This window comes from Pelmatolapia mariae, linkage group LG20 (assembly GCF_036321145.2).
Source record: "Pelmatolapia mariae isolate MD_Pm_ZW linkage group LG20, Pm_UMD_F_2, whole genome shotgun sequence".
In the NCBI taxonomy this organism is placed as follows: Eukaryota; Metazoa; Chordata; class Actinopteri; order Cichliformes; family Cichlidae; genus Pelmatolapia; species Pelmatolapia mariae.
The window spans coordinates 15,127,630-15,140,715 of NC_086244.1; the positions used below are offsets into that span (position 1 = coordinate 15,127,630).

The window sequence follows — 13,086 nt, forward strand, 5'->3', positions numbered from 1 at the left end:
ATCTCATCTCCATCAAATTTTCAAAATCAGGTTCTCTCGCCTACTGTCAATGCAAATGCAGTTGTTTTAAAGAACGGGAAGGTAAATATTCTTTGCACTGATGCTACAGAGGACACCTTGAATGCAATTGCTTCAGGTTTAAATTCCCTCTTTGCAATTTGTTTCCTCAGTCAACCTTTTCTTAAACGGCTTCTATTAAAACTACAAATGGCACAAAAGGGCATCTTTATACCAGTTAACAAAGAATTTTTGAATTAAACTAAATGTCTGACATGTTCAAAGGCTGGAGGTTATCATATTTCACTGTGGTTAAAGTAGCTCTCTGCAGAAATGTGGTTAAAAAAACCTGACTTAAAAAAAACTCAGCTCTGACAGGACATCAAATGTAAAAATATACTTTGTGGATTATGCATTATTTGTGTTGATCTTTTTGTCACATTTTCTCTTATCGTTTTTTGTATAAAAACAGAACCACCTGAAGAAAACTCAAAGTGAAGCTGATGGTTTTGCCATTGTTCCAGGTGGGCGATCAAGGTCGACAGAGGTACACTCGTGTTTGTCTCATGAAAAATAAATATGGATTCATCAAAAGAAAGCCCGGATACAGCACACTCACATCCAGCCAGACACTGTAAAATGGCACAGTGAAAAAATAAACAATGACAGAGATCTGTCTCATTATCGTCATCAGTGGCTGCCCCATCATCTCCAATCCCAATAAAAACATTAATAATAAAGGTAACATCAAATCTCTTTTTCTTCCATTTTTGACAAGAGCAACACAGCACCCTGCTGTGGTTGTCTTGTAGCTAATTATGCATACAACTTAATGACAGAAAACAAAATTATTGTTTTGTGATCTCAGAGTCAAAACTGTCGTCTTATGATCATGACGTAATTACCCTTTTCTCTATTTTGGTAGTGCTTATTATGTTTTTGATAGAATAACCATGATTCAGTGAGTGTCCTACAAAATGTATCTTTGGTGAACACGTGAACTAGTGTCCCAAAGACCAACAACACTGATATTCACAGACTGTAACCCTTCTTTAGTCCTCCAGACAACAGGGGGGCGATGCTGCACTTTGCAACTAACATGTTTAGAGTGACTGAACATACGTTTGACATGAACAATTGCTGTATTCCAACCGGAGACATTTCTTTGTTCCACAATGGAATTGATCATCTCAAACCAGCTCCACCTTGTTCCTTAAATCTTATCTTTTTCGCCCACTTCAAGTCCATTTTTAGGCCAGACTTGAACAACTAGCAAAAAAAAGTTACAGTAAGCTTTCAGAGATGAGAATTTGGCAACGACACAAGTCCTTGTGGGTAAATACTGGACATTTTCTGCGTTAGGGAGAGTAAAGGCTTGGTCAGGAGCAGCAACCAACTGTGGGAGTCTAAAGAGGTTTTTATACAGTCCTGTAAGAAAAAGTTAGTAGAATCCAGATCCAGATGATTCAGACCGGACTTTACAATTTTAATCTCAAGATCCAGAAAGTGGAAGGGTACCTTGGGCTTGGGTGATGTGTGTTTCAGTCAAATCATACTGTTTTGTGTAAGACAGAAAAAGATAAACGATGAGAAAAAATGTCGTAGTGAATCACCTCGCTCTGTTGTAACAGGCAACCTTGAATCCACATGAAAAAAAAAGGTTTTGGTGAAACTTTGGTGGCTGAGGATGTATTTTCCATTTCTCACTTAGGTTTGTGTTGCATTTTCAAACCATATGCACATCCCGTAAATGCGCAAAGTTGGAATACCCAAAGAAAAACAAAAGACAAAACGGAGTGGCGATAATGAAAAATAAGTGAGGTACAGTCACAGTAACTGAGTTGAAGATAACTCAGCGGAGAAGGATGCTAATAAATATCACAAATAAGAGAAACAGGAGGGATCTTGTAATTTTGTCTTCTTTTTTTGTGATAATCCTTTCCCCCTGTTTCATTAAGTCGAGGCGCTAGGCATTGGGTTTTTTTTTTAGTTTTGTGTTTGAGGTTGAGGGGTCTAAAGGGGTTTCAGTTTAAACTCCTAAAGACGCCCCTCAACACTGGTCCTGTTCTTGATGCTGTGTGCTGTAGTGTTTATCCTCTTTCGAATTTCCTTTTTCCAATCCCGGTCCCAGTGGATAGTAGCCAAGACCAGTAGAAACCAAACAGACTTAACCCAGCACAAACGGAGATCTGATTCCACAGAGGCATCTTTAAACCCAGATTGACCTGTTGGTGCCTTGAAAGACCAGACAACAGGTGACATCGAGGCTTGAAGAAGGGTTCCAGACTAGGCCGTGAATCAGGGCCGGGCCGGGCTCAGAGGTTAGAAGGCGGAGCCTGTTATGGCATTGAGTTGCTGCATCAGCCCTTCTAGACTGGCCATCTGCTCTGACAGGTCATCTTGCTCATAAATCTGAAATATAAAGAAATAAAACAGAGTTTAATAGCTTTATAAAATCATGGACCATTGTGTGTCAAAACTACATACAGTAGATACAGTTTAAAGAAAAGCTATCAAGCTATAATTGTGAACCAACCGATGCACCACTGAGGGTAAGTATGCATGAGGCAGATTCAAGCATATGTATTTCAGGCTTGAGGCTACACCCAAGCCCCCCCAGGATCGATCCACTGTATTCTTCTGTTCTCTTAAACTAGTTCCAAAATAACTAAGGATGGATATCTGCATTGTTGCTCAGGTGCTTGTTGGCACTGACCACAAGCTTGTGTATGAAAGCAGTTCAGTAGTCATGTTGTGACGAGTTCAGATATCAGTTTGATCACACCACCAAATTCTACTGAAATTTTTTGTAGACATGTGCTTCTTCGTTGGTAGTGTGACCAAATCAGTTCTGGCTCCTGCACATCATGTTCTCATAAACAAACATCCTAATGATCATCGCCTGCCAACAGACCAAAAAACAGTTAGGCTTTAGTTAATTACCCAAAGATCAAAACTTAACCTCCTACAATCCAAAGCAGCTACCAACCCTACTGAAAGTTAAGCAGCTTTTTAAAAAAAAAATGCTGTTTTCCAGTTTCAGCAAACTTGATTTAAAAAATGCTTAATGATGAAGATAGTATTTGGGTGATAAATAATCCTGGACTTTATTTTTTGCTCTGTTACAAATATGTATTTTTTAACAGTATGTCAGTGACTGACTACACTTCAGTTTGGTGTTAGCTTCTTGCATGCATGCAATTTGCATGCAATGTGCTCACAAATGCTTGTAAAAATGGCTGAACTACTCCTGAGCCACACTTTGGTAGCACCAGTGTGATTGCCACTTCAGCTGACAGCACTGTTAGCAGCCGTGGAAGCGAGACATTCTGTGGGGCATTATGGGTTTTATTACAAAACTATGTCCCGAAAGCACACTCTTCATGGGGAGGCTGAATATGGGCTACAGACTGACAAGTCAGCACTAGTTATGTAAAACCCAAACGTGTGAAAATCATCCACTTGTCAACCAATTTTCTTGTGGATGTAACCACTTTTTTGAACTGCCAGCCGTATTACGGCTTACTTTAGCTCCAGAACCTAATATTGTAAATCAATCAGTTTACTAAGACAACAAACAGGAGGTCAGCATATTTGGACCTTCTCTCTGAGAACAGGAATGCTACACATTTAGGCTGTGAAAGGACATAAATCACACCTTTTTCACTGCTGAAAACCATTTTCCCAGCCATACCTTTAAGAGGCTTAATGTGTTTCTTCTGCACTCTTTGATGCATTCATTCATTTTTGTGCGAGTCAACTTGCACAGTGTCGTAAGTGGCTGCAAATACCTAATCTATCACAGTGAACCTCATGTCTGATTTGGTTTCTGTCAAGAGTTCAGTTATTGTTGCCTGGCAGTGCAGTGCAAACTTTTCAATATGCACTTATAACTGAATAAAATAAAAGGTGACTCCGTGTTGACTGTGATGGATTATCTATCAGCAGCAGGTTTCAAGTCTCTGCAGTCTGACTGATGTGGAACCAATGGCTGCCCGAGGGAGAGAAATCAGAGTAAAAAGTTGGACAGCGATCAACAGGAATTCAAAGTTCACAGGATTTCTAGTTAATGGGCTTAATCAAGAATAAAACCAGCAATAATGAGCTTAGCTAACAGTTCTCCCCCGAGACGACTGCATCAAATGTGTTAGAGTTGTTGCTGTCACTGGTCGGCAAGCGTTTCCAAGGATGGGACACACTTATAGAGTGAATGGCTTCACTTAAATATCCTGCAAATGTGTGATCACTGTGTAATGGCCTGTTCTGTCCGACTATACAAACTGTCACCTCTCAGTGTGCCAACTTAAGTGCCTTCATCTGTGTGCGTGTGTGTGTGACAGTCAAGTGCTCGTCTCTCACAGACACACATTCTCGGCGTGTTATATTGAGCGTGGCCTTCATGCAGAGTTTGTCCTTGCAGCTGAAAAAAAAAAATTCAATATTCTCCTCAGTGTGCTGTGGAAAACCGATAAAGGCCCTGTGGAGATATTTCTCACACTTTAATCGAAAAATGTTGTCAATGTACAAGACCCTCAATATATACTTGTAAAGAATTAGTGTTGTATACAGTCATTGTGTAAGTCCTTCATTATACAGCAGCGACTCTATATAAATATGACTGCAGAACTCCAGTGCATATGCTTGGCTTTCTGAATTGACCCCCTTAAGTCACATACAAGTAGTCAATGTAATCTTTAGCAAACTGCAGATGGACAACAGATTTCTTTGTCTCCTTCCAGCCCTTTGATGCACACCATTGTTGTGCATTCTGTTCCCCTGACAGGGGAATCATTGACATTAATATCAGCCTCTGTGTTATAGAGAACTTTAGTTTCTTAGAAACTTTTGGGGTTCCTTTGTGACCTTACAGATCCTCCTGTGGAGCGCAACTATGCTCTTGAAATTCCTTCATCTGCACACAGTCTGTCTGTCAGTGGACTGCTGGGTCGAAAATCTTCAAGGACGGTTTAAAAATCCTTCCCAGCCAAAAAAAACCCCAACAACCACTCTTTTTATTAGGTATTCAAAAATTGTCGTTGCCTGTGCCATCATGCGCTTGTTCACACACATTTTAAAAGGTATCAGATCAGGTAATCATCCCCTTAACTGCAAACATGCGACTATACTGTCATCTTCCAATTTACTGTTAATTCTAATTCTGTACAATATTGGAGAAATGACCAGGTCTGCTTAACAGAGGTGGTGTGCATCAACTTTGTGGGCTTGTGTATATTGATGCAGAATCTGAAAGCTTTCTCAAATGTTTTTATACAACATTTATTAGATTAATAACACATATGACACACCAAAGCTTCGAAAGCAGCCATATTGTGTGAAAAAATTGTACAATCACTTTAAATCTGCTCATTCTGGGACTGATTAAGGTGAGCACTTAAATTTTGAGATAGTTCTTACTGACGAAAAATAACAAGTTTGATTTGTGTGTTGACACACACAAAAAAGTGGTTTACTTACAAGCACAATAAAATAATAAAGAAAACTTTGGGTTAGACTGTTATTGATAGTAATGCTTTAATATGAGTTATATGTAATATACTAATTTATACTTTTGTGCTCATTTTTTGGTTTAAAAGTCAGATTATCCCCTGATTTCCTCTAACCACGACCCATCTGCAACCCTGATGATGCTAATCTGGATGTTTGGCACCGTAATGTAAAATATAAACATGATGTCAATGATTTTTTGTAAAATGTAAAATATTAGTCTTTGTGGGATTTGAAAGGCCTGTCAAATGCAACATTTAAAAATACAGATTAAGTTAAAAAAAATATTTTTTAATTATTATTGCTATCCTTTTTTGAGGGGGGAATCAAACCTGCTGGTCTACAGTTAAACATCTCTCATGAGTTTGGTTCAGTTAAAGCTTTTAACCTGAACAGATGGATCATGTTGGGTCAGCTTTCGACTGGTTTTCTGCCTCGGGACAAGTTAACACCCCCTCCAGTCATATATAGATTTTTTATACCGCCCCCATTTAAAACATCAACAGCAGTAAAGAAATATCCACCAGCAGCAGCAGCAGCAGTCCGTATACCAGTTACCACCTAACTGACAGTCCTGTGACATCAGAATGTCAGAGTTTTCAAAGCATAGAGAATTCAATTTACACTGAAAGCTGCAGTAATGTTTATTTTTTAATAAACTGAAATAATTTAAGGTATCATTGCGTAATAGCTCATATCCTTTATTTTATCTTTCATTAGTTGCATTCTGAGAAGGGGAAAGTTGGTCAAGCAAACATCCCTTGAAAAAACTTACGATGCCAACGACTGATGCAGTTACATCATACACACTACTGAAATGTAAGTAACTTGTTAGTAAATGTGATTGGATTAGTTTTACTTAAAAGATGTATAATACATCACGCATCATATTCACAGATTTCACTTCTTTACAAATTATTACTGTGTAGTATTAGCTGCAGTGCCAAACATGTAAAGAATCTTGCTTCTCAGTTTACAGTGAAGTGAAATGTCATTGTACATTTGTTCCTACACAGCTCACAGCTTCCTTTGAGTAGTAAATACATCACAGAGTTACCTAGGCAACTGGAACCTGCAATATCTGCTAGTGACCACCTGTCAGATTAAAAGTAATGCAGGGCAAGTGGATTGCTTCGTGTGTAGACAACCCTTCAGGGAGCTGCTGGGCAACTGGAATACATCCACTGATGGTTAAAGCCCTTGCATGCTTCCTTGTGTTTTTACTGATTTATTTCATCCTGATGGATACTTTTCATTTTGTTTTACATCCTGCGTTTTTAGGGTAACTGAAATATTTCAGGAAGAGAATTACATAATCGCTGATTAATCAAGAAATTAGAAAAAAAAATTTCAAATGGACACGCACGAAGAAGTTGCATTGCCAGCAGGGGGAGATAATATATTTAAAGCCCAAAAGTCAGCAGTGAGCAAAAAACGTATGAAGTACAGTCCAAGGTCCTTAATCAGCAGAAACGATTAAGCTAGGCGGCTAATATGTATTTACATATAAATGTGTTAATAATCTCTGTTTAAACACTTTCCTGTGATTATTTCATGTTGATTTGAAGAGTTAAAACAGTGCTGCTATTTGGCCAAACTGAACATCTACTGTATAGGCTCCCTGTATAGCAAAAATATTTGGGATATTTTTCAGATACAGAAAGTCTGTCCCCATCGAGATGCCTCAAAGAGATCTGAAAAAGTACTTCCACAATTCTAAAATCTTATCCTTCCATTCAGTAACAAAAATTATGCTATATCACGGATTTTGCTGTATTGACTGTGCCATGCTTGGCAACCTTCGTCTTCATAATGGCATTTAATAACTATGACAAGCTTGATCCAAGTACAAGGACCCTCCAGGATGGAAAGGGAAAGATCAAGCCCAGTTCTGTTGATCAAATTTACTCAATATGCAAAATATGTCTCTTGTTGTTCAACTCAGACAATAAATTGGTGTCTAAAACTGTTTTTAATGATTTGAAAAACATGACAAACTGTTCTTTCAAATTATACTGAATGCAGCATGCCAACTGTGCATTTCGTGCCAAATTAATTACGAGCCCAATCAATGGGATACTTTAGGATACTTTTAGTTTATTCATGCATTGTTTTAGTTTCTCCAGATTTGTTAAAAAGATTTATCCTGTGATAACTAATTTGGGAGATATCCAATGCTGCTTCACCTTGTAATACTCTTGGCTTCTACCAGGCCCATTTTTCTATTGTCTATTGTTCTACATTGTCCTTTATATGCACTTTGGCATGTATGTCTGCCAGTATAATTTAATCTAGTGGCTCATGTAGCTTCCTCTGAAGACAATTTTCCATCTAATTTAAAACACATTTTGGTTAAAATTAGCATTTAAATTATAGTTTTTTTTTTGTAAAAACAGGCTTTAAAAAACTCCCTCACCAGGTTCTGTTCATTTTTAATCTCTCCTTCATAGCTGTCGAGCAGGTGACATAAATCTCTCTTGCTCGCTCTAGACATAAAGACCTGTTGTGGATTCACATTAAGGAAAAGGAAGGACACACTGCACTTGTAAGGTTGTCTTTTGTCAGTGTAACACATGGGGAGTGTGACCTTGTGACCTTCCACTTTTATTTCGAATGAGAACATAAAAGCTCATCTCAGAACTCCACACTGCTGTAGATTGCCCACTTCACATGGGCAGAAAATTCTTCTATATAAATCACAAGCGGGTGTAAAAAAATCCTTAAAAAACCCAGTGACCTTTTGATCTCATTTGTTGACCTGTAACAGCAGTTTCAACGAGTCAGTAAATGCTTCATCGATGGGATAAAACGCCCATCGATACTCTATGTTTCCCTCTGATATCCGGTTATCCCTGTCGACCTGCTGACCTTGAATGAAACTCCTCTGTGCTCTGTCAGGGATTCATCCCAACACAGCAGAGCAAGCAGAGCACATGCAAACCTTGTTTCACACTGACTTAGATAAATGTGGTTACGTGTCTCCATCTGTCCAAGTATCCCACTCTTTCTTTCCTAAGAGTTAGCAATGAAATGCATAACGCGTTAAATGTCTCATAGTTCTGAGCGATCAGGGAGACTTGGAGGAGCCATAAAGATGCAAAGAGGCGTGGTGCCATTTAACAGAGCTGAATACAAAGGAACTGATCGACAGACTTTCTGCTGCATTGAACAAATGCCAGAAATACTGAATAAGCTGTTAGTAAGAAAATGTGGGTCAGAGTGGTATCACCTCTTTGTTGACTTATTTTCTCTCCCCACAGGACATTAAATAGTTCACTCAACAGTCAGAAGCAAATCAAGAAGTTTTTTTTTAATCATTTTGCACCTTCACCCTCAGCTTTTACGGCCATTGAGGCATCTGTAAAGCAGGATGCATTGCATTATAGTGAATTGGGAGTGATTATGAACAGATTGTGCTTATGAAGGACAAATTCAAAAAGCCTGGACTGCACATACTAATTTTTGTATTGAGATTAGATGCTACTAAATGTTTACGCCCAATAACTGCCTGGTGAGGTTGTTCTGTGGCCAGCTGGATGAGCAAAGTGTCAAAACATGATCTATTTAGGATGAAGAGACGCTTTAATAATAATAATAATAATAATAATAATAATAATAAATTTTATTTATAAAGCGCCTTTCAAGACACCCAAGGACACTGTACAATAGATAAAAACACATAATATAACAATGACACAATGAAGAACAATAAAACAAAAGCACAAGATATAATTAACAAACAGTGGGTTCACAGTGAATATGCAGATTTGAACAGATGGGTTTTGAGTTGAGATTTAAACTGGAGGAGAGAACCAATGTGTCTTATATCTGGGGGTAGAGTTCCACAGCCTGGGAGCAGAGCAGCTAAAAGCTCTGCTTCCCATGGTGGTGAGGCCAAAATAAGGCACAACAAGCTGGACAGAAGAAGATCGAAGTGAGCGGGCAGGAAAGGTAGTGCTTAACAGGTCAGAAGGGTAAGGAGGTGCGAGGTTATGAATGGCCTTGAAGGTGAGCGGAAGAAGTTTGTATATTATCTGCAATTTCACTGGGAGCCAGTGAAGTTCCTGAAGAACAGGGGTGATGTGCTGGTAGGACGGGGTTCTGGTGATAATGCGAGCCACAGAGTTCTGAACCAGTTGAAGCTTATGGAGGGATTTTTGGGGGAGACCATGCAAAAGAGAATTGCAGTAGTCAATACGGGAGGTAAAAAGACTGTGGACAAGAATGGACGTAGACTGGGTGGAAAGAGAAGGACGTAATCTGTTAATGTTGCGTAGATGGAAATAGGCAGAACGGGTGAGATTATTGATGTGAGACTTGTAGGAAAGTGAACTGTCTAATGTGACACCAAGGCTCTTAACCTGAGAAGAAGGGAAAACTGTGGAGTTATCGATAGTGAGTGAGAAATGGTTCGCCCTGTAGGCATAGGGTCAAGATGACATGTTACCAGAGATACTGAAATTACATGAGCTAATATTTCTCTTTTCTCTGTTTAAACACTGGATATCGTTTCTGTCCCCTATTTTGAATAAAATATGGGTTTATAGCATTTGCAAATCATTTGCATTTCATGGATAAAAAGTCCACAATAACATGCTAGGCAGGTGTTAGAAGGTAAAAATCAAGTGTTGGGAATATTTAAGGCCACGTGGTAGCCTGGGAAAGTGCTACTTTCTGTAGATCTTGATTTGTCTACTTCTTTCTATCATTTTTATCATATGAATAGAAGCAGAGATGCTCAAACAGGAAGAAGTGGGGATAAGATGTCACTTCAGTGAGATGATAGTAACGTATATGTTCAGTTACCGTTTCCGACTTTCAGAAAGTCTAAAATTCCGAACTCTACACTCAGAGTGAATAAAACTCAAAGAATAAAGAGTCTGAGGATGTCTTCGGTGGTTGAGGTTAGAGGCCACTTGGTTCATTTTGATGTCCATGGACCATCTGCGGCCTGCTGTCCAGATCACACTGAGGCCAGCACAGACACTCATACAAAGGTACACAGAGTCCTGTTCCTGTCACTTCAACAAACATTTCACTGAATTCCATTTAGTTCCTGGAGACAAATTAGAGGAAATACCAACATGAAGTGTCTTAGTAAGGTGTTTTCATCCTAATATCCTGGGGTATGCTGGAATTTTTAGCCTTTAGTTTTTTCTGTGGTTTCTCTTGCACTGACAGGCACCCAGCAGAGAAGCACTGCTGTGAACGGGGTTTTTTCAGGTAGGTCAAAATCAGTTCTGGCACTAGAAAAGCTTAAATATGCCTTGATTCTCCTAGTCCTGGTACTCTAACAAGCTGATTTAAAATATCCTATAGGTGTTTCATTTGGATTGCAATCCAGTGATAATGAAGGTCACAGCACCTGCATCAAATGATTCAGTAAGCCCAGGTGTTTTATGCATAGAAGCGTTGTCATCCTGTAACAGGGCATCTTCATCATCTTCATCATCATCATCATCAAAGCTTGGTACAGATTTGCAGTGATCTTTGCCTCTAAGGAAATAATAATATAACCCAAATTATGACAGCAAAGTTGTTAATACTTTTGAAAAGACAATATCAGAATCAGATATCAGAATGAAGAAATAAAAAGCAGAACAGAATATTTGTTTTAGATCCAGTTCTCAGGAATGTGAAGCAGTATAGCATCAGTCGAGATTCAATTTTCATATTTTTCCAGATATAGTAATTATCTTGTTAGTATCTTACACATTTTGGGTATATACAAAAAGCCTGGCAATAGTTCTGGCAATCCAGAAGGTCAGTCTCATGGCTGATGGCTCAGCTGATTTTAATTGGTAAATCACAAACACTATTTAAGCTGCTTCTGGCTACCATTGTTGCTTTTTGTACAAGCCACTTTTCCCCTTCTTGCTGTTTCTGATTTAATACAATGTCTCTTTTCATTGGTGCCCGCTTGGTGCTGCTCTGCCTGCCTCAGGATTTAAATATACACACATGGAAGGCTGGAGAGTTGCTAGAACAGAGCCATACAGCCATACATCTATGTCACTGTAGAAGAAACAACACACTGCTGAAAATACCTTAAAACCAAATTATGTATAGCTGATTTAAAGAATGATGCAGGCTTATTTTTCTAGGAGTTGTGTTTTCAATAGAAAAAATGTGCTTGAGGCCAAAAACATTATAGAAGTCCAAATTTATTCTGCTCCCCTTCTTTCTATGATAGTTTGCAGGTATAACAATATAATAAAAGCACCATTGTGCTGTACTGACATTAGTCACTCACCCTGTGTCACAGTCTATTAACTAGCTGTGTGTGTGTGTGTGTGTGTGTGTGTGTTTGATGGATAGGCCAGGGGGCTGATGGGAAAAGACTAGATCAATTACAGAGATAGAGCAGCAGATGAAGGGACAGACCTGGTGACCTTTAAGACCTCTCCCTCCCTCTCTCTATCCCACCCTCCCTCCCTCCCATACTTCCAATTCATTTTCTCCACTCGTCCTTATCAGCTTCTCTGCTGATTTGCTCTCATCTTTATCATCCAGTCTTTATTTCCTTTCCTCTATAACCTCCCAACTTCTTCTCTCCTTTTCTCTGTCCTGCTTCTCCCCTCCCTTATTACAGCATCCCTCTCCCCTTGTTGTCGTGGTAACCATCTCTTTCCCCTGTCCCCCTCTCTTCCACATATTGTCCTCTTTTCTCCTGGTCTTCTAATCTTTCCTTCATTTTACCTCCCTCACCTCTCTCTCCTCTCTTCTCCTCTTTTCCTCCTCCTCTGGCCTCTCTCCTCTTTTCCTGTTGCCGTGGAAACCCCCCCTCCCCATTCCTGTCCTATTGTCTTTGAGTCACATATGAATATTTAACAAGTCCCGACGTCCAATGTCTCTCCACATCATCTCTTGTCATTTATCTTTCTGTTTCTCCTCTTCCCTTCCTTCCTTCACTCTTCTCCTCTCCATCAGCCTCCCCATCTGTCACCCTGCTTACTCCCGAGTCTCCCTCTATAACTTCTCCTTCATCTACCTCTCCTTTCTCATCCTGTACTGTGATTTTTAGTCATCTTCTTTCTCCTTTTCCTCCTTTGTGCCCTCCTTCAGCCCCCTTTTCTCTTCCAAGTCCACCTTCTCCTTGCTGTTCTGTTTACTCAATTTTCATTTCTCTTCCTCCCTGTCACCCCTTTATCTCTTATTACTCCCTCTTTCTCTGACAATTATCCTTTCCTCATTCGAATGCCTCCACCATTGTCTTTTTCATTTCATGCCCTTTAAGCCTTTCTTTGCCCCTTCTTTCACTTTCCTAATATATCCTCCATCTAACTTCCTTCACCCTCTTTCTTCCTTTACCACTTCAACCTCACCATAAACCCCTGCTTGCTTTTATATTCTTCTATTTTCTCCTCTATTTTCTGTTATTACACCCATTTCTCACTGAGGCGCTCTCTTTCCTTTTCCCCTGCTCTCCTTCTTTCCCCTTCCATTTCTTTTCCCCCCACTCACCAGTTTCACTCACTAATGAACACTGTTTTATTCCACAGCTGAAAGGCCACCGACACGCTGGAGGGAAGGAAACAGGTGTAGTGACAAATCTCCACCTGTGTGAGAATGTCTGTTTATTCC

The 13,086-nt window shown here is 39.4% G+C and overlaps 1 protein-coding gene across 1 annotated transcript in view; it reads right to left on the reverse strand.

The window, feature by feature from the left end:
* Positions 1–2,227: 2,227 nt before the first annotated feature.
* dcc (DCC netrin 1 receptor) overlaps positions 2,228–13,086 on the reverse strand; it is a 329,297-nt gene continuing 318,438 nt past the window's right edge. The window contains exon 29 of the mRNA XM_063465291.1: positions 2,228–2,409. Coding sequence (XP_063321361.1) covers positions 2,320–2,409 — 90 coding nt within the window. The 3' untranslated portion in view covers positions 2,228–2,319. The remainder of the gene's footprint in view (positions 2,410–13,086) is intronic.